The 21,318-nt window shown below is 37.6% G+C and overlaps 1 protein-coding gene across 26 annotated transcripts in view; it reads right to left on the reverse strand.

Annotated features, from left to right (window-relative positions):
- Positions 1 to 21,318, reverse strand: part of TRIP12 (thyroid hormone receptor interactor 12) — a 156,871-nt gene that overhangs the window by 83,191 nt on the left and 52,362 nt on the right. For 13 of the 26 annotated variants that reach the window (XM_061387190.1, XM_061387179.1, XM_061387165.1 and 10 more), the window contains exons 3-4: positions 13,999 to 14,124; positions 12,345 to 13,147 (exon numbers count right to left, since the gene is read on the reverse strand). In XM_061387190.1, the coding sequence (XP_061243174.1) occupies positions 12,345 to 13,147; positions 13,999 to 14,124 (929 nt within the window). The remainder of the gene's footprint in view (positions 1 to 12,344; positions 13,148 to 13,998; positions 14,125 to 21,318) is intronic. The other 13 variants (XM_061387348.1, XM_061387324.1, XM_061387297.1 and 10 more) reach the window with 3 other exon arrangements.

Genomic DNA, 21,318 nt, shown 5'->3' on the forward strand with positions numbered 1-21,318 from the left:
TATGGCCTACTGCTTTACTACTAATTCATGGTGACAGCATACTTTTGGACACTTTCACTACTCATGCCCTATTTTAGACTTCTGTGTTTAAACTCTCTTTTAAACTTCATTCAAAGGTAATTTCCATATGATAAAATGTACTCATTTTAAATGGGGTTCGATGAGTTTGACGAATATATTCACTGGTGTAACCAACACTGCAATTGAGATATCAAACGTTTCCATCACTTTAAAAAGTTCCTTTATGGTCCCTGCAATACATCCCCCATGCCCCCTCCCACACACACACTTCAGATCTCTGGCAATCACTGGTCTTCTTTTCTGTTGCTATTGCCTACTTGGGAGTTTCTCACAAATGGAATCATAGTGTTTTGGATGACCTCATGCTGTTGCGCATATTGGTCCATTCCTTTTTACAGCAAATAGGTATTCCTTTTCTATGGCTGTGTCACAAGGTCTATCCATTCTTGCTGTTAAACTTTAAAAGAACTGTACTAAGTTACAGACAAGTAGGGCAAAGAAAAGTCAAAACAAGAGTGAACAGAAAAATATTTATAATTGATGTCATAATATCATAATGTAAAATGACTCTCAGGCTACTTGACATGACTCCATCCAGCCTGATAAACTAAGAGAGAGAACCTCAAATATTTTGCTCTCTAAACTTTGTTACAGAACTATATAAATTCCTCCAAAAGTCTAAAATGTGTTTAGAACATAGAAAGGTCATAAATTCTGGAGAAAAGGAAGCTGAAACCTCAGGAACAGCTTAAACTTCTTTTGGCCATTCAGCAAACTGACAATGTTAAGCTATGGAGATTTGCAAAAGCACTTTCAGATACAAAGTTATTATAATAATTGTTTTTCATACACAAAAATATTAACTGACTTGCTTAAAAGTGCATAATTCAACACCATTCTAAGCTTAGTTCTGAAGCAGAACTGAGTACTACATCTTCAATATACTTGTGACAAGGTGTTAAAATTTTGCTTTACTAGTTCACTTATAAAACTTGAAAACTCTCGGTATAAAGAGTATGTTTGTAGAAAACAAGGTGAAACGACAACCCTCAGAATGGGAGAAAATAATAGCAAAGGCAACAAATGATAAAGAATTAATTTCCAAAATACACAAGAATCTTATACAACTCAATACCAGGAAAGCAAACAACCCGATCAAAAAGTGGGAAAGGGACTGGAAGTGACATTTCTCCAAAGAAGACATACAGATGGCTAACAAGCACATGAAAAGATGCTCAACATCATTCATCATGAGAGAAATGCAAATCAAAACCACAGTGAGATACCACCTCACACCAGTCAGAATGGCCATCATCATGAAGTCTGCAAGCAGTAAGTGCTGGAGAGGGTGTGGAGAAAAGGGAACAGTCTTGCACTGCCGGTGGGAATGTAAACTGACACAGCCACTATGGAAGACGGTATGGAGACTCCCTAAAAAGCTAGGAATAAAATCAGCATATGACCCAGCAATCCCACTCCTAGACATATACCCTGAGGAAATCAAAAGTGAAAAAGATACATGTACCCCAATGTTCACTGCAGCACTACTTACAATAGCTAGAACATGGAAGCAACCTAGATGTCCATCAACAGATGAAGCTGTGGTACATACATACAATGGAATACTACTCAGCCATAAAAAGGAACACATTTGGATCTGTTCTAATGAGGTGGACGAAAACTTGAACCCATACTACAGAGTCAATTAAGTCAGAAAAAGAAATATAAACATTGTATTCTGACACATATATATGGAATCTGAAGAGATGGCACTGATGAATTTATTTTCAGGGCAGCAATGGAGAAACAGTTACAGAGACAAACCTGTGGACATGGTGGGAGGAGGAGGGAGAAGGGGAGATACAAGGAGAGAGTACATAGAAATTTACAATACCATGGGTAAAACAGATAGACAATGGGAATTTGCTGTATGACTCGGGAATTCAAACAGGGGCTCTGCAATAGGCTGAAGGGTATGGAGAGAGGTCCAGGAGGGAGGGGACATGGGTGTACCTATGGCTGATTCTTGATGTATGACAGAAAACCACAAAATTCTGTAAAGCAATTATCCTTCAATTAAAAAAAAAAGTATGTTTGTAGAACCAAAGTGTTTCCAATCATTCTACTGGTCAAATATGGAGGATTTTCATAAAGGAGGAAACATGGAAAGGTGTAAGCCAACAACCTACCGTTGTGTGTGTACAACACATACATACACCTCTCTGTCCCAGGCTCTGTAATGCAGCAAAACTGCACCTTATCATTTATTTTTACAATGCCACTTTAAGCAGCAACCAGAATTATCATGGGTCAGATTAATATATTCTTATCCACAAAGTCTTTGATAATAAAGTTAGGTGTAAATCTTGTATCAAAGCTCTTGACCTTTGAACCATTCACGGTCCACTTATACTCAGATACTGTTCAATAAATAGTAAATAACTATAGGACAAAACACTTTGTAGTTAGTTGAATCCAAGGATGTGGAAGAACTGTGGGTAAGAATAGCCAACTATGAGTTACATGCAGACTAACCTCCTTATTGTTCAAGGATCAACTACGTATTGGTATAAGGAAACCTGCACTTGTTCCTAAATATATTCCTATCATCTTTATTCCTCTGAATAAAGGTGAAGCTAGCAGTATTTTTTTAAAACTAATTGATTTGTTTTCTAAAAGACAGATATGTCTTACTTTTTTTTCCCCCCCTTTTTCAAAGAAGTATTCCTAACCAAAACTAATTTATAAAAAGTCCAGGACTTCAAAATAGTCTTTTTTTCTGAAGTGTGACATTTTGAAAGTGTGACATTCGATGGTTTTTCCAGTAGTCATGTATGGATGTGAGAGTTGGATTATAAGGAAAGCTGCACGCTAAAGAATTGATGCTTTTGAACTGTGGTGTTGGAGAAGACTCTTGAGAGTCCCTTGGACTGCAAGGAGATCCAACCAGTCCATTCTAAAGGAGATCAGTCCTGAATATTCACCGGAAGGACTGAGGCTGAAGCTGAAACTCCAGTACTCTGGCCACCTGATGCGAAGAACCGACTCACTGGAAAAGACCCTGATGCTGGGAAAGATTGAAGGTGGGAGGAGAAGGGGACAACAGAGGATGAGATGGTTGGATGGCATCACCAATGCAACGGACACGAGTTTGACTGACTCCAGGGGTTGTGATGAACAGGAAGCCTGGCATGCTGCAGTCCATGGGGTCGCAAAGAGTTGGACATGACTGACTGACTGAACTGAACTGATGTTCAAGTACATACATTGCTATCAATGGCTACTTTTCTAAAAGAAATTCACAAAAATTGACCACATAATAAGGGATCGTAGATGTTTATTTAAAAATCACTCAGAAACAATAAAAGATAAGTTGTGCAGATGAATGACAGTGAGCTAAAATCCAAGTGGAATTTTCTAAGCCAAATTTTTATTTCCTAGTCAATGCATAGCAATTGCAGGCACTGATTTGACGCCATGAATTAAAACTTAGAAATGTGCAAGGATACTTGTCTAACCACTGTAATAATGAGAAACTGGAAAAGCGCTAAATGTTAAATAATAGGGAATGGTTAAATAAACATCAGTACAGTAATAAAAACTGCAGCAACACAATGTTAGCTAATGAGGATGTGAACAAATTGGCATTTTTACACTGCCAGTGAGAATATAGGGGGTTCCCTGGTAGCTTAGATGGTAAAGAATCTGCCTGCAATGTGGGAGACCTGGGTTCAATCCCTGGGTTGGGAAAATCCCCTGAAGGAGGGCATGGCAACCAACTCCAGTATTCTTGCCTGGAGAATCCCCAAGGACAGAGGAGCCTGGAGGGCTACAGTCCATGGGGTTGCAAAGAATCAGACACGACTGAGCTATTAAGCACAGCACACAGTGAGAATATAAACTCATATTTCTGGGAGGAGTTCAAAGTATATATTAATATTTAAATGAAAAATAACCAGTGACCTAACAAGAAAATAATGAATTACTGAGCTAGAATCAATTTTTAAGTTTACAACAACAATGTAAATGGGAATGGGCTAAGAGGTATATCCATATGCTATTAAAATGATATAACTTATAGGTTATTTTTTAAAAGGAAAAATGTCAGTTAAAATCAGTTAGGCAGATAAAGCACTCTGGTTTCTTCATTCCTAAAACATGGATAACTACGACACTATCTAAGTGTCTAACACTAAGGATAACTATCATGTGTCATCATGATAATGAAATTTAATGTATGTCAACTATCTAGTATGAAGCTGGTCTTGTAACAGGCACTCAAAAAGCAACACCCACTGTCATGTGGAGTGAGCTTCTACTCTTGATAAAAATACATGTATATACATAGAAAACTGTCTGCCTTCTAGGTAAAGACAAAGACCTGACCACACATGCATTCGCTTCTGTCCTCTAGTGAAACTCTACTAAAATAGCTTTAAAAGGATCTGAGGCATAAATTCACAAGGGTGGGAAGAATGGCAGAGACAACTATCACAACACAACACAATTTCAGAAGATGAAAAAGTAGTAATTCCAGTGCTAAATACATGGGAAAGACAAGAAGACTGAAGGCAGAAAATGGAGATAAACTACCAATCAGACTGACACTCAGAATCCCACAAAGGTCCAGGAGTTGATGGTACCAAATACCTCTGGGACAACTGCAGAGTTTAAACCAAGGACTGGTTCACAGGCTGTTTATGAGCTGTCGGAGTCTAGATCCCCTCCCCTACTTGTACAGCTGTGTAAATGTCACTCTCCCGAGGCAGGTATGCCTAAGATCTTTATTCTTCAGAAAGTGCAAAATACAGAAATTCTAGGTTAAAGTACACAGTTGCAAACAGGTGCACCAAACCAAAAATGAGAGAGGGGAGGTGATCAAGAATATATAGATCAACTGGATGACATATGGCCTCTTTCCTAGGCATCTTCTCCCACTAAGCTCCAGAATTCTGGCAGTAAGGTTTTCACCTCCAAGCAGGAGTCTGAAAGAATCTTCCCTGTGGAATTTTACCAAAGAAAAAAGATCTAAAAATGATGATCGCCCAATTAGTTCATTAGATAGTGAATCTCAGTCAAATCTCATCTATGTGCTCAGAGCTTACAGGTTACGTACTTGGTTTCCCTACTCTTGTTAATGAGGAGACAGCCAGCAATTACCAGAATTTTAATAAAGTTCCTACTATGAAGTCAAAAGCAAAGTAAACCTACCTCACAAAAAAGTACATAAGAGGTTTCTGCAAGAAAAGAAAACTTACTCTGAATGGGAGACAGAGACACAGACAGAAAGACATGTATCTATTGAAAAAAAAAAAAAAACACCAACAGCAGGACTGTTTTCAACAGCCAAGACACAGAAGCAACCAAAATGCCTGTCAATAAATGACAAGAGTAGGCAAATGTGATGTGTACACACACACTACTGTTACTCAGCCATAAAAAAGAATGACATAATGTCATCTGAAGGTATACAGATGAACCTAGAGAATATGATGCTTAGTGACATAAGTCAGACAGAGAAGGACAAATATAATATGCTATCACATATATGCAGGATGTAAAAAAATAACAAAAATGAATGTATATACAAAAAAGAAACAGACTCACAGAAACAGAAAACAAACTTGTGGTTACCAAAAGTGCGTATGTGCTCAGATACTCAGTTGTGTCTGACTCTTTGTGACCCCTGCCAGGCTCCTCTGTCCACGGCATTTTCCAGACAAGAATACTGGAGTGGGTTGCCATTTCCTTCTCCAGGGCACCTTCCCGAACCAGGAATTGAACCCGCAACTCCTGCACTGGCAGCTGGATTCTTTAGCACCGCACCACCTGGGAAGCCTAAAGGCAGGGCAGGGTGTGTGTGGGCGGCAAAGTACAGACTGCAGGGGACTAGCAGCTATAAACTACTAAATGTAAAGCAGATAAGCAACAGAGGTTTACTATATAGCATAGGAAATAATATCCAATATCTTGTAATAACCAATAATGCAATAAAATAAAAAGGACAGCCATCCAGAGGTCTCATTACTTCAGGAAAATGAAACAAAATCATATAGACAGCTTGAGAACATTTGTAGACAATCAGTAATCAGTCTGGAGTTGAGTGATGGGGTCAAGAAAGGGTAAAGAACAAAATAATTATTAAATTCAGTAAAAACAAACCTGAGTAAGAAAGAAAAGTTCCTACAGACTCAAGTGTTAGCTGAGCAACGATCGTGAGTGGGGAAATGGAAAGCATGTACCGCACGCGTTTGGTGGGTAAAGTGGCAGGGTAAATTCCCCACAAAAGGCACACACTAGTGCTCAAAGTGAAAAAATCCCAACAGATAAAGACCAATGAGCACATAATTAATACATACACAAATAAACACAAAATGATCAGCTGCGTGGAAGGGCAATGTAACAGAAAGAATACTACTTTTAGTAATTTTATATCACTTGACTTTAAACTGAAAATAAGTACTGATTAATATGAAGGAAAAAAATGTTAGCAAGATACACACAGGAAGAGAGAGTTCCTAGGGACGGGATTAAGTGATTTTTTTTTCTTCTTTGTTATGTTTTGGTATTTTTCTGGATTTTTCATTTTTAGTAACAAACACTTCATAATCATAAGTATCAAAGTATTACAGAATACAGAGGCATGAATACGAAAGAGCATCTTTCATTTGATTTATATGTAAGTTCAGTAAAGAGCAATTTGGCTGAATTAACCCTCATTCCGACTTGGTACATAAAAATACATACCAAGGTTGTTTAAAATTCAGAGTACAAAAGAATGCAAGCCTAAAAGAGGCCAATAATGTTTGCTTCCATTTAAAAGTCCTTTTTTTAATATCTGGCAACTAATTTTTTAAATTTATTTTTTATAGCCTTAAAAATGTTAAGAAAACACTATTGGTAACATGTGGTTGGTTACATTTTAGAACTATGAGAACTACTAAATTACTTCAACACTTGCCTTATAATATATAAAACTCTTTTAATACTCAGTTCTTTTCCCTTTAAGCTTCTCATTCATTACCTCATCAGGCTAAAAGATAATTCATTTTTCTTCAAACTCAGCAGGTATGTCCCTATAAGACCTAACTAGATAAAACCAAGAGTTTATTTTTATCAATAAATTCTTCTGTCCCACTCAACTCATTCTTCTTTCTTCTCTCCATGCTAGAGACTCAAAGTACCCTGTTTCAGACTGATGGAAAGAGTCCTAATCTTAGCAGAATTACCTTCCCAGAATTTGACATCTGCCTGGTTCTTGTCTAGTTCTAATAATGGCTACAGGCTGCATGCAAGTCACAGAAGAATATGAAACTCAAGCTGAAAATAAGCTAGTAACTATGGCTATGTTATTAATAATGTGCACATGATGGTCACTTTAAGGAATGAAGCTACAAACAGATATGGCACTCAAAGTATAATAACTTAAAATTTTCTATAAATACATTCCATAATTAACTCCAGATTTGATCACAAACTGTTCCTTATACGTCTATGCCATCCATCACCTTCTACTATTAAGACAGTAAGTATATACTTTGAAATAGTCAAATTACTGAAAAATTAGCCTAAAGAAAAGGTAAGCAGATCAAGCAGCATATTATAAGAATATTTTTTAAAAGTGTATGTATCATTACACTGCCCCACTGGTTTCACATTTATGCTACAAAGTATGTAAGACTGCTAAGGTTAAACAAGTCACAGCAAGAAAAGTTTCCTCATGCAGATTAAAATTGTCATATAACACTATCCCTCCTTGGGGTATTCTCAAGACTTCTATCAGTTAACACAAGGTGACCTCTGTCCCAGGGCCATTCTGATCAGCTGTAGCTGACAAGCCACAGGCTTCCAGAAGCCCATCACAAAGTAGCTGCTTCTCTAGTCTTCCTGCCCGCCCTAGTTCCTCCCCCCAAACTTGTTCAACAGTTGCCGAAGCAGCACAACAGAAAAGCTCTTCCTGCATAAGTGATCTGACTAAACACATCATTTCCAAAGTGAGTTCCATGGCCCACTATTGTCTCCCAAAGTAACAGGTGATCAAATATTTATAAAATAATGGGTTAAGGAGAAGTTACCTTAAGAATTCTTCCAGCTTTCAAGATATGAAAGCATATCCTGAATCTCCTTGAGTAATATTTGGCCATGGCAAATGGTTTTACACAAAAGCATCATGTAAGTACTGCTATTCCTACAATTTGGAAACAATATGCTTTACCAGGAAGCTTTACTGAAGCCAACCAAATCTTAGAATAATCCTATACCTGAGGAAACATATCACCTTCAAATTAACAGGTTCATGGATTCTTAAAAGTTGAAGAAAATCAATAATGTACCAAATCTGGAATGCTTTCTAACTCACAAAATATCCACTCCATTTTTTAGATAACTTACAGAAATTTTTCACCAGAGTTGCTCATCCACTGAATGACTGTAACCATTGGAGCTGATTCTGCCTCCAGATTAATATTAAATTAAAAAAAAAAATCAAACTAATTCCTGATGCACACAAATGCCCTTCAAATCTATCACAACAATTCAAAATTCACCACTGCATATTTATATGGCATTTTAATTTCACAAATGTTTCCGACTACATTCTTTCATTTCTGCTTCATCAGAATGAATATTATCATTCTGCAAAGACTAGGGATTAGGTAGCTATCATAAACACAATTCAATGATTTGCCAATGCCACAAAACTATTTTTTGGTCTTCCAAATCTAAAAGTAGCCATACCTTCAATTAATCAATAGTTAGGATGTGTATCAATCCTACATTCTCAGAACAATGTACTTGAATGCTTTAAGTCACTCAATTTCAGTTATACACCCTAAATTTAGTGACGCATTCTTACGTACTATAAGCGTTGTGCTATGTCTCTTCACATATATATTCATTCGTCAAGTAACTATTGTGCCTATTTTAACAATGAAAAGGTTACCAACTTTCTCGGATACCAGATGATAAAATGGCAGAACTAGGATTCAAATCTAGGATTTTTAGCTCCATAGTAAGAGCTCTCTCTCCTCAAAATAACAGTACTTGAAATCCAGGGATTCCTCTAAGATACCTCATCTTGCCTCTGTATTCTTAAATAAAATTATCAAATACTGCCAATCCTCTTGCAGTACTCTCCTGAAGTGACCCATTTAATCATGTTAAAACTCCCCCTGCCCCGATGACTCCAGGAAGCCTGTCTATATTGAGCTCATCCAATCTATCAGTTCTCCGCACCCTAATCTCACCCTAAACTACTTTGTGGAATCACATGACCTGGGTTTGACTCTTAGCTCTATCACTTCGTAGTTCTGTGACCCTGGACAGGTAACTTGATCGAACTGACCCTGAATCTCTTTGTCTGTAAGATGGGACTATTACTACCTGACACACAGCACAGGTAAACGAGATGATCCACGTTGTTTACGTACTATACGCATAAACTGGTGTCTGAGAAAGTTGGCAACCTTTTCATTGTAAAATAGGCACAACAGTTATTTGACGAACGAATATATATGTGAAGAGACATAGCACAGCGTTTATAGTACATAAGTACTATAAAGTTGTCAGGCACTACGAAGCACTTTAAATATTTGGTATTATTTCATCTTGAAATATTTTTCACTTAATACTTGTAAAGAAGCCAACATGCAGTTAATGCTATAATACGAATCTCTGGGTCAACCAGTATTATTCATTCCCAAAGATGAATCGATACTAGTAAAGAAGGATCAAATAAAAGTTCATCTCCTCTGGGAGAGCCTATTTGGATTATTAACATCTCTTAATGATCCAAACAGGTTGCAAGAGCAAAACACAAAGAACAATGGGTAAAAAATAAGTGACACAGCAAAGGAAACAAAGGTTTCATAGGCATACATACCCCTATCTTCAAATCCTAACTCTTGTCACTTAGGAGATATGTTATTATGGCAAGTTATTTCACCTCCCTGGAATAAATTTCCTTAGTAACTATTAACAAGCACCAATTTTTCTGAAAATTAAATGAGACTGCATTTGTAAAATCCTTGGCACTTTTAATGCGAAACAAATGCTGGTTCCCGTCTCTTGTTTCAACAGCTTAGGCTATAATTAGAGCTTAGAAGTAGGATAGTGGCAATAAAAATGGGAAAGTGATATTAGTGACCACAGAACACACACAGATTTTCTGAATATAAGAAAAACAATCATGAAGTGAGTTTTAAAAACTACTCCGTCAGATGTGATCATGTGCAGTGAGTACAGCAGCATATCTGGGCTTGGTTTCATTATGGCACAGTGGCAACATCAACACATCAGGGCTTTCTGTTTGAGAGCAACCTCACAACCAAGGGAATCTGGCTGGTCAGCCACTGACAGAAGGGACTTCCCTTGTGGTCCAGTGACTGAGAATCTGCCTGCCAATGCAGAAGACGTGGGCTGGATCCTTGGTCCAGGAGGATCCCACACGCTGCCGAGAGCAACTAAGCCCCTGCACCATACTGAGCCCACATGGCCTAGAGCCTGTGCCCTGCAACAAAAGAGCCACTGCAGTGACAAGACCACACACGGCAACTGAAGAGTAGCCCCCCAACCTGTTGCAACTAGAGTAAACCCATGCACGGCAACGAGGATCCACTGCAGATAAAAATAAATAAAAAATAATAAAAAAAAAAGCAGAAAAAAAAAGCAGACACAAGAATAGGTATAAAGGTGGAGATAAATAACTTCAATTCTCAAGAAAGCCTTGTCAGAACCAGTGGACAAATAGCTGTCCCTTTTTATTGAACCTTTCATTTCCTTCTGACTTTAAGATACAGATCCTAATCTTCAACCAATATTTAAATTCAAATTCAAATAGTTCAGTGGTAAAGAATCTGCCTGCAAATGCAGGAGACAAGGGTTCAATCCCTAGTTCAGGAAGATTCCCTGGAGGAGGAAACCCAGTGCAGTATTCTTGCCTGGAGAATCCCAAAGATAGAGGAGCCTGGCTGGTTACAGTCCATGGGGTTGCAGAGTGGGACACAATTTGAGCTACTAAGCATGCACGCACACACTGCATATTTAAAATACCACATAGAACAGTTTTTACGACCTAGGAGTGAAAGAGGTTACCTTCAAATAACCCTATGATACAGATTAAACATAAAATTTTAAAATAGTGTCTACTAGTATTCTGGCCAAAGTTTCACTAATACTGAATCAACTGAATTAATAGTTTATTGACTGCAGGATTCAACTATACAGAGCTAACAGTGTGGATTCAACACTAGGTTAGGCGGATTCAATATGACTGATACTTTGACAACAACAGTAGACACGGTATAAAATCTTCCAAAAACCAAAAAATGGTCTATGCATATCAAAACATGGATCTGAAATTTTCCAAGAGGGCTCAAAAGGAAAAAAGATGGTCAAAACAAGGTTCCAGGTTCAATATTACAAAAACTAAATGCTTTAAAAACCATAGATAAGTGGCGTATTATTCTCTGTATTTGTGCCTTTTAGATTTCTCAAAATAGGGGGAAAAAAAAAAAAGGCACTTCAGCATTATAGTAATAGTAATTGAAGAGGGTCCCTATCATTTCTAATCAGTTCTAATGAAATGAACATCTGGCTTCCTGAAGTTGATCTTTTCTTTTTAAAAAAAAAAAAGAGAGAGAGAGAAAGAAAAGTGTCTCAAGATACCTTTCTCTTACCTAGTTTCTTTGCTTGGATGTATTATTGTCAAACATTATTAGTTTTTTCTACTCCACTATACGCTTCAAGAAGGCAAAATTCTCCCCCATTTACCTAGGAGCCATAGCCCAGTGCTTTGTAACATTGAGGTATTCATTTTTATTTTTTTTTTTAATTTTTTTTTGAGGTATTCATTTTTAAACTAAGCTCCTTAAAGGCCATAAAATATTACCTATGAATGAGGTTTAAAACTAAGGTACATTTATATTCTAATAATGTAGCTCAGAGTTTCCACACATCAAGAATGTACAATACCAAAACGGAATGTTTGATCTCCAACTGTGGTCATAACCACCTCATAACTAGCAGTTATGTTTCTGGTTAAAGGAGAAAAACCAACTTGCTGTCCTACTCTGACATTAGAAAATAAGCAGCAAACACTGCAAAGATAAAGATACAAACACTAAAATATGACAATTTACTAATAAGGTGGTAGCATTCCTTATCCATCTCCATAAAACCAAATGGGGTAAATCAATTATTAGACACTGTTATGTACAGACACAAGTACAGTAATAAATCTAAAACTGCCTCGGACTGCCCAACTTGAAAACCTGACAAACCAAAGGAAATTTTCTTTAATAAAAAAACCTTTCCAGTAAACTTACTTGCTAATTTGGCCTGTAATCCAGAAGGTCCAGGTTTGGATGTTTCTGACTTAGAAGACCCTGGAAGAGACAGTTTTGTTTTAGGAAGGCTAACTTTAGGGCTGAAGCGAGCAGCCCAATCGAATTTTGAAGAGCCACCAGTTTTACTCTGTTCCTTTTCCCTGCTGCTTCTTCTGGGGCTGGGACTGGATGCTGAGCGGGAACGCCTGGCCTTGTTCTGGTCTTTTCCTTGTTTCACCCTGGCACCTGGTGGAACAGCAGAGGAGGCCGAGGCGACGGCAGAGGACGAGGAGGAGGTCGAGGCAGCGGACGACGAGTCGGTGATGGTGCTACACCCAGCTTTGGCTGAGGCGGCCGATTTTGAAGCCAGCTTGGTAGGTTTTGCAGATCTCTCTTCGGCACCAGTGGCTTCAGACACAGAAGCACTCTTTATACAAGAACTCTCTGTCCTCTTTCTTTTCTGACTCCGTGAACCAGCAGCGGCCCCACTCTTTCTGGTATGAGCCTTGCTCGTGGATGGAGACGGTGCAGATTTCAGTTGTGGCTCCTGGTCTAAGTGTCTCTTCTTTGACTTACTATGTGGCTTACTCGCTTCCGAGGGAGATTCAGTATGCTGAAGTGCTTTGGGTTTTTTGGCAGAGCTAGGAGAATTGGTCCTGTTGTAGTCTGGACTAGCACTGCGTTTCACTCCTCGAGAATTGTCTTTCTTAGGCACCTGCCCCGTTTTCTGCTTTTCTGAAGTATTGGCTCTGTCTGGATCCTCTGGTTGTGGGACTATGACAACAGATGACGAACTGCAGCTTCTAAGAGGTTAGATAAGAAAAGAGTTAGTATCAGCCCATCATCATAAAACCTGTCCTAATACACTTACATTAATTTCTCAAGTCGATGGAAATAAGATTTTTTTTAAGTGCTAACGTATTCCTGGTAAGTCCAGTAACTAAACAAACACAGGCTTACAAATGGTTCAACACTGCAAAAAAATAAAGGGCGGGGGGCAGACAGGGAGAAACTTTAGAGGGTAAAATATCAAAAAATCAGGTTCATTCTTTAGCCCAAAGATGACTGACACCAATACTCCTAATCACAACACAAAAATTAGGATTACCAAAAAAATTATGCTTTTTTAGTAGTTCAGAACCAGTTTAAACTAAAATCTTGATACTGTTTACAAGCGCAACTTGTTACAGCTTAAAGTAAATAAGCATTAACATACACATTTATAAAATGAAGGTTAAAAAGTTTTTTACTGTGGTATCAAATATTTACAGCTATATTCTTTTCTAAAGACTCCTATCAATTAGATCTTAAATCACTGATCTATGGCTCTGACAATAAAAAAACCCAAGAAAAATGGATTTTAAAATGGCACTGCAGATGCCTGTAATGGTTTGTCAAGCAAAAGGAGAAACTCAGGCAAAGGGAGAAACCTGCAGGTCTCTGATCAAGGAGAATAAAAGCACTGCCTAAGGGATGTTGCATTGACATCACTGCAGAGGTGATATACACCATTCCTCCTAAAAGTTATACCCACAGAATGACGAAAACACATATCACAACATTTTGGCATACCCTGGTATGTTTTAATATTAGGCAATGATTCAAATGCAAATAACTCTGCCTTGAAAAATGGATAAGCAATGTGAAGTTTTACCTTTTAGAAAGGTGTCCCCTTGACAGTTCAGAAGTAGTATTAGACTGCACTTTGGGTGCCTTAGAATTAGATTTTCTACTCTCAGGAGGGCTATATCCCTTATGTTTTGCCTGCCCTAAATGTGACCTGTCAGCAGAAAACCAAAACAGAAATCTATCAGGAAAAGGAGATGCAAATACACACTGAAAGTGAAATATTTTTTCATAAAAACAAAAAAAGCCTCCCAATTCATTATTGATCCTATCCTTTTCCCAAATATTTCTATAATCAATTATTCTATCAAATAATCTGGCCAAAGAAATTACCTCTTAGAACCAATCCCCTCAATACTCAAGAGTTAAGATTTTTTTATAACCAGTTGCTTAATATCATATAGCAATATTACAGTTGCTTAAGTAATAATGAATTTTCAGCAATTAAGATATTCAAATATGTCCAATTTTTGCAAAACACAAACCTAGGCTTTAGATCTAAACACTCCTTTAATAGACAATGTAACTATAATAGCTTAAAGGGTTTACAGAAAATGCAATTTGTGATCCCTACAATTATACTGATCACCAATTTGTACACTGTAATTCAGGTTCGCACAATAAATGCAGAAGCAGATAGAGTCAATTCTCAAACTGATTTTATACATAAAATCATTAAAAGCACTAAAAACAGTTAACAAGCTTACATGAAATCAATGGTGATATTTACTATGAATTTAAAGCACTAACTAGTATAAAGTACACCAAAACCAAGTCCTAGAGATACAGAATTTGCCACAAAATATTCCAAACACATTCATAACAATTGTACCACTGATACATGGTTAGGTTGTATTTATAATAATTCAAATCCTGATGCTGCACTATTTTAAGAGCAAGTTTGAGGGATATGAAGAAACTTTTCAGTTGTTAAGATTTCTTAACCTCTGGCAAAGGTCACATGAGATTTACACAAGCAAAAGAAGCATGCATGAATATACACCCTTGAAAAGCTGGTGTTTCAGAGGAGAAATATTAAGGTTAATAGATTCAACTTATGTAATTCATGGCCAACATCCATCCTTCATGTAAATAACATAAAAGAGCATATTCTAATGAGAGCAACAAAGTTTCATTAATACTAAAGCTGTTTATTTTGTTAAAAAATTTTTTTTCAAGTCTCATTTTGAACATGATCTCAAAGGAATCAGAAATAAGTCACTCAACACCTCATATGACAACTCCATCTAAATGTACCAGGATGCCATACAGTTCTCAATGTATCATATATGTTCCATCATCTCTTCAAAAAGTTGATCTAAGGTTTCTAGTCTCAGTGTCTTTGTTTTCTTTCATTTTTGAAGAAGAACTCAATACTGGATTCTTGAAAGAAGATATGACATTAGCTTCTCAGTGAATATTTCTCAGGTTCATACTATTATTTTCATTTTTAAGGTTCTAATCCATAACACAATAGTATTCTCTAAACATTTAACTGGATCAACTACTAAATAACTACAGTAATCTATAGGCTTTCATGTATCTTAGTCTTTGATGATTTTTCCTTCCAGGGTATATGTTGTATTTTCCGAGTGTATCCAAGCTGAACCGTGTAGAATTTTATATATTGTAATTTAGTCTTTATTTTTCCTAGATATTCTTACACTGGCACACTGATATTTTGCTTTATCCCATGAGTTTCTTACCAAGAGATTTAGTTTCCAAAAGTTGCTTTTGTTTTTGTTTCATTTCTAGTTTCAGATATGAGAGTTCTAATAGTTTAGCCACCTGATGTGAAGAATCAACTCACTGGAAAAGACCCTGATGCTGGCAAAGATTGAGGGAAGGAGGAGAAGGGGACAACAGAGGATGAGATGATTGGATGGCATCACCGACTCAATGGACACCAGTCTGAGCAAACCCCAGGAAATAGTGAAAGACAGGGAAGCCTGGCTTGCTCAGTTTAAGGGGTCCCAAACAAACAGTTACAACTTAGCAACTGAACAACAACTCTTTTTTAAAGGAGTTAAGATTGAGCAAATTCTCAAATCACTTCATAGTTACTTTTTAAAAAGGAAAGTAAAATATTGTTTTCAGGTATACAATTTACTATCCATGGAATACAATTTACTATCCATGGAATAATATTTATAAATTACGTCATTCAGGTTCTCTACATTCTTATTTTTTTTAAAGTTTGCTCTATCTTTTAAATGAATCACAATTTCTAATTCATGTCACAGTAAAATTTAAATATCCCTTGAACTTTGTGACAATGTTCAAGTAGTTAAGTATTTAAATGTCAATCCCAGAAAGAAAAAAAAAAGACATAATATATTCCTAAGTATCAGTAACTCTCTTTGTCAACAGAAACTGACCAACATTAACCTACGCTGATCACACAGTAGAGGTAGCAGTCTTCCTTTCCTCCACCCAAATAAATCATTCTCTGGTTTTAAAACATATTGAAACTTATAGCCACCCAAACCCACTCCTGCAGTTTTCACGTCCTTATTCATCATCAAGGAACTAAAGAATATAGCAGGCAGTCTCAATGTGTATGAAAGAGGAAGGGGAAAGAAGGGAGAGGAGGAGAAAAAGAAAGAAAATGTGTCCAATCATTCAAGAAAGTAAGGTTCACAAAACTGGCTTCAATCCCATACTGATCTTATTGGATTAATAACTTTCCTAAAATTATTTTAGGTGTGATATTCTCACTGAGGCCTGGTGAAAAAAATTTTTTTAAATATTACAAAATAGTGATCTTTATGTCTTTCTGACCATTCTTTGGTGGTGATGGTTCAGCTGCTTGGTTGTGTCCCGATTCTTGTGACCCCATGAACTGCAGCCTGCCAGATTCCTCTGTCCATGAGATTTCCCAGGCAAGAATACTGGAGTGGGCTGCCATTCCCTTCTCCAAGGATTCTCCACAGCCTCAGGAATCAAACCCTCATCTCCTGCACTGCAGGCAGATTCTTTACTGCTGAGCCACCAGGGACAACCCTCTGACTATTGTTCAGCATGGTCTCAATACATTTTCTGTAAAAGGTAGTAAATACTTCCAGTTTTGTGGTGGTACTACGTGTCACAGAAGCAGGTACAAATAACATATAAACAAATGGGCATGGCTATGTTCTAACCAAATTTTTATTTACAAAAGCAGGCAGCAGGCTGGATCTGGTCCATGGCTTACCACAAGAGGAGTAGGCAACCAGATGGTTACCGTAAGTAACAATGTGTGCCCTCCCAAAGTGGGACTCTATTTTATTACGCCCATTTATAAATTGTTAATGCTCAGACACTGTAAAGAAATCTCCATAAAATAATAATGCCCAATTAGAACAGCCAATGAGAATATAACAGCATTCAGTGCTAAAGGAGTCTTGATGCCTGTTAGCTCATTTTATCAACTCCCTCATTTATCAAAGTTTATGATTAATATTAATTTTTATTGAAAAGCATGATCTCTTTAAGATCTGTAAAATTTATACCTACTATAAATCAAATTTGCAAGACAGTAAAATTCAGGACAAACTGTTAAGTAGCACTAGAATGAGCCCTTTAGTGAATTAGAATCCAAGATAGTTGGGTGGGTGGATGGGTGTGGGGACTGAAGCTTCTCAACCTATGGATGTTACTGGGGGGAAAAAAAAATCCTCATGCTCTGCAGTATCACCTACTAAAACTAATAGTGAAAATATGATTAGAAACACAGCATTCAAACCTATGTTATTATTTTGCAGTTAGAGTCCTAACAAAACCATCATCAATTTTAATAAAGATTAAACCTCTACTAACATTTGCACCAATAATCACAGATGATCCACTCATTAGAGTCTTATTTTTGTACTTTCTCTTTTAAGGTATTTTCTTTTAGGACCAGCTTTGACAAAATTAAAAATATAATTCTGGGGAAGACTTCCTTTTTCTCATTTTCCTTCTTTATAAATATAGGAGAGTAAATAAATGGTTTTGAGCTTCCTGAGAGTGTTAAGCAGTGCAAAGTGTGGTGGTTCTGGAAACCACTGAACCAGCTATTTCTTGCACTAAATGATTTCTTTAACTCATTTCTGCACGATTTCCATGTATTTTTTTAAGAGCGACATATATGTCCAAATCTTACTCTCTTAATTGAAATGTCTGTCCCAACTGAAGTGCATATATTAACACTACAGAAAAAACTGCCTATGAACCAACACGATTTCCACAGCATACTGACATCATTTCCAAGTGGATGTGGGCAAATTCAGGTTAAAGAAATCTATGCTGCAAAAGGGCATGCTATTATCAACTCTTGGTTGTGTGCTTTCAAGATTAACTTGAAACCAAGTTTCAAATGCCTCGTGGTGACTTTCCAGCAAACTCTAGTGATTGTTTTCTAGAGACTTTACTTTTCTATGCTTTAGAGTAAAATCTTTGGTATCCTGGAAGATTAGAAACCAACTCTGATTCAGTCTAAAAGGGGCCAAAACCTGGGAGCAAAGAGCACATTCCTGATCTAATCGTAGGCAAAAAGAGCAAAGCGGCTCATTACAAGCAGCTGGCAATGGCACCCACTCCAGTACTCCTGCCCGGAGAATCCCACGGACGGAGGAGCCTGGGGGCTGCCGTCTATGGGGTTGCACAGAGTCAGACAGGACTGAAGCGACTTAGCAGCAGTAGCAGCAGCAGCAGTTAAATCCTGGTATTACAGGTCTCAGATTCTGTTTGAAATTATTATCTGTGCCAGGATATAGGTTACCAAACAGAAATGATTTGGTATATAATTACACCTCCAAATGTGTGTATGTCCATAGAGACACACAGACATTTTTATGCCTTTACGTTTTACATGCACAATTATAACATTTAGTTTTATCTTCTATAAATTAAATGCTTGCTTATAATGCTATAAAACGCATGTTATAAATAAGCCTCTGATTTCCAATCATCAAGATAGAAAGTTCATTCAAAACACTTTAAACAAAAAACTCACTAATGTCTCCTGTAAAATGTACTAGTTTCTATTTCAGTCACAAAACAGAAGTAGTCTGACCAATGTTCCTATGTTGAGTTATGGCAAAATGCTAGCTCCAAAAATTCTCTAATATAGAACTCCTTATTTATTTTAACAAAACAGTGTCTTTAAAAAAGAGGGAAAAAAAAAACAGTGGTTCCTCTTCTAGGGAGTATTTTCAAAACATCTGAGGAACAGTGGTGCTATTGGCATTTTTAGCAGTTAAGCACCAGAGGTAGAAGATATCATGACCTAAGGGAAAAATGGGCTTATAATTAATTTCTCAGCTTAGATTTGTTTTGCATGGTCCTCTACATACTTAGTAATGCCCTGGTGGCTTAGATGGTAAAGCGTCTGCCTACAATGTGGGAGACCCGGGTTCAATCCCTGGGTCAGGAAGATCTCCTGGAGGAGGAAATGGCAACCCACTCCAGTATTCTTGCCTGGAAAATCCCATGGATGGAGAAGCCTGGTAGGCTACAGTCCATGGGGTCGCAAAGAGTCTGACACGACTGAGTGACTTTACTTACTACATACTTGAAGCTTTCCAGGAATGAATGGGAATCAACAAGATTGTATTTTCTTTTTTTTTTTTTTGCAGCTTTATCAAGAGCCATGCATCAGTTTGGAAAAGTTTATAATAAAAATGCTGCTTACAGAATTGAAGTCTGTTGTTGCAGTTGTCAAATTCAACAAAAATACAGATGCAAGCATCTGAATATAGTGTCATCTTGCATCAAGTACCCAAGCATTTACTTACTGAGATAATAAGTACTTTGTTATCAACCGTTTTCCTTCTACTTGTTTATTTTTACCTTTGTAAAATGCTCATACATTATATCAATGTTTCTAGACTGTGTAGGCAAGCATTTTATATACTTCCTAATTCAAGATACTAGAGGGGCATCAAAGAAAAGATACTTTACATTATATGATACACACTATACAGTGGGATTGACTGGTTTGATCTCCTTGCAGTCCAAGGGACTCTCAAGAGCTTCTCCAAAACAACCAAACCAGTCAATCCTAAAGGAAATCAACCCTGATATTCACTGGAAGGGCTGATGCTGATGCTCCAGTACTTTGGCCACCTTATGTGAAGAGCCGACTCATTAGAAAAGACCCTGACGTTGGGAAAGATTGCAGGAGGAGAAGGCGACAACAGAGGATGAGATGGTTGGATGGCATCACTGACTCAATGGACATGAATTAGGTAAACTCCGGGAGTTGGTGATGGACAGGGAGGCCTGCAGTGTTGCAGTTTATGGGGTTGCAAAGTGTTGGACACAACTGCATGTGCTAAGTTGCTTCAGGCATGTCTGACTCTTTGCGACCCCATGGACTGTAGTCCGCCAGGCTCCTCTGTCCCTGGGATTTTCCAGGCAAGAATACTGCAGAGGGTTTGCCACGCCCTGCTCTAGTCTTTCACATACGACATTATAACTTGCTGTTCAATTATTGAAGAAACATTTGTATATATATATTTTTAGTCGCACTGATAACTCTTCTAGGAAAAGCGTTCTTCTCTTCTAGGAAAGCATTCTGAGACTGAGAAAGTATTTGCCAAAAGTGGTGAGGGACATCAGATTCCTTCAATACTGAGGGACAGGAGAATCAGAGTAAACCGTCAGTGAAGATATGAAATAATCCACGGCAGCTGATGGCTTATAGGCTTCCAGTATACTTAAAGAAGTGACAGCTGGAAAAAATTTCACACCTGATGGTTAAAGGCAAATAATCTATAATGCAAGGAAAATTGCACAATATATAAAATATTTCTCTATTGGTCCAAGAAATAAAGAATCCAATGTGCATAACCTCTACCTAGAAAAAAGTAGCCTCTGTTCCTCTTGAGGCCATGACAACCACGCTAAACGCAACACTGTCAGTCTTGCCTCCCAGCCCAAGGCCTGAGGGGATACACCAGCCTTCTCAGCATTACCAAAGCAGCCCAAGAAGTGGAAGAGTGTGTGCACATGCACTTCTGCTGGTGAAACTCAAAGTGAATAATTACGCTGTAAGATTTGCCCTTACTGAGAGGAGTACATGACAAGTTACCTGGACAACTCTAGTATAAACTGTTTGAAGTGTTTTCAATTTAATCATAAGAAACAATATAGTCGTTTTCACATCACACCATGTCTCCCTTTAACATGTCTCCCTCCTCCCAAAGATGAAGAAGCTTCCATCTGACTGAGCAAAGGTCAGGACCAAAAAAGATGGAAGGAACATAAAAAAACGAGTATTTAAAAAGGCATCCATACTGGTTAATCAGGGAGAAGAATGAAGAGAACACACAACTATACGGGCATGCTGCACTGAGCAGAACTGAGGGAAATAAATGGTTTGGTA

Source organism: Bos javanicus, chromosome 2 (assembly GCF_032452875.1).
Source record: "Bos javanicus breed banteng chromosome 2, ARS-OSU_banteng_1.0, whole genome shotgun sequence".
NCBI classification, from domain to species: Eukaryota; Metazoa; Chordata; class Mammalia; order Artiodactyla; family Bovidae; genus Bos; species Bos javanicus.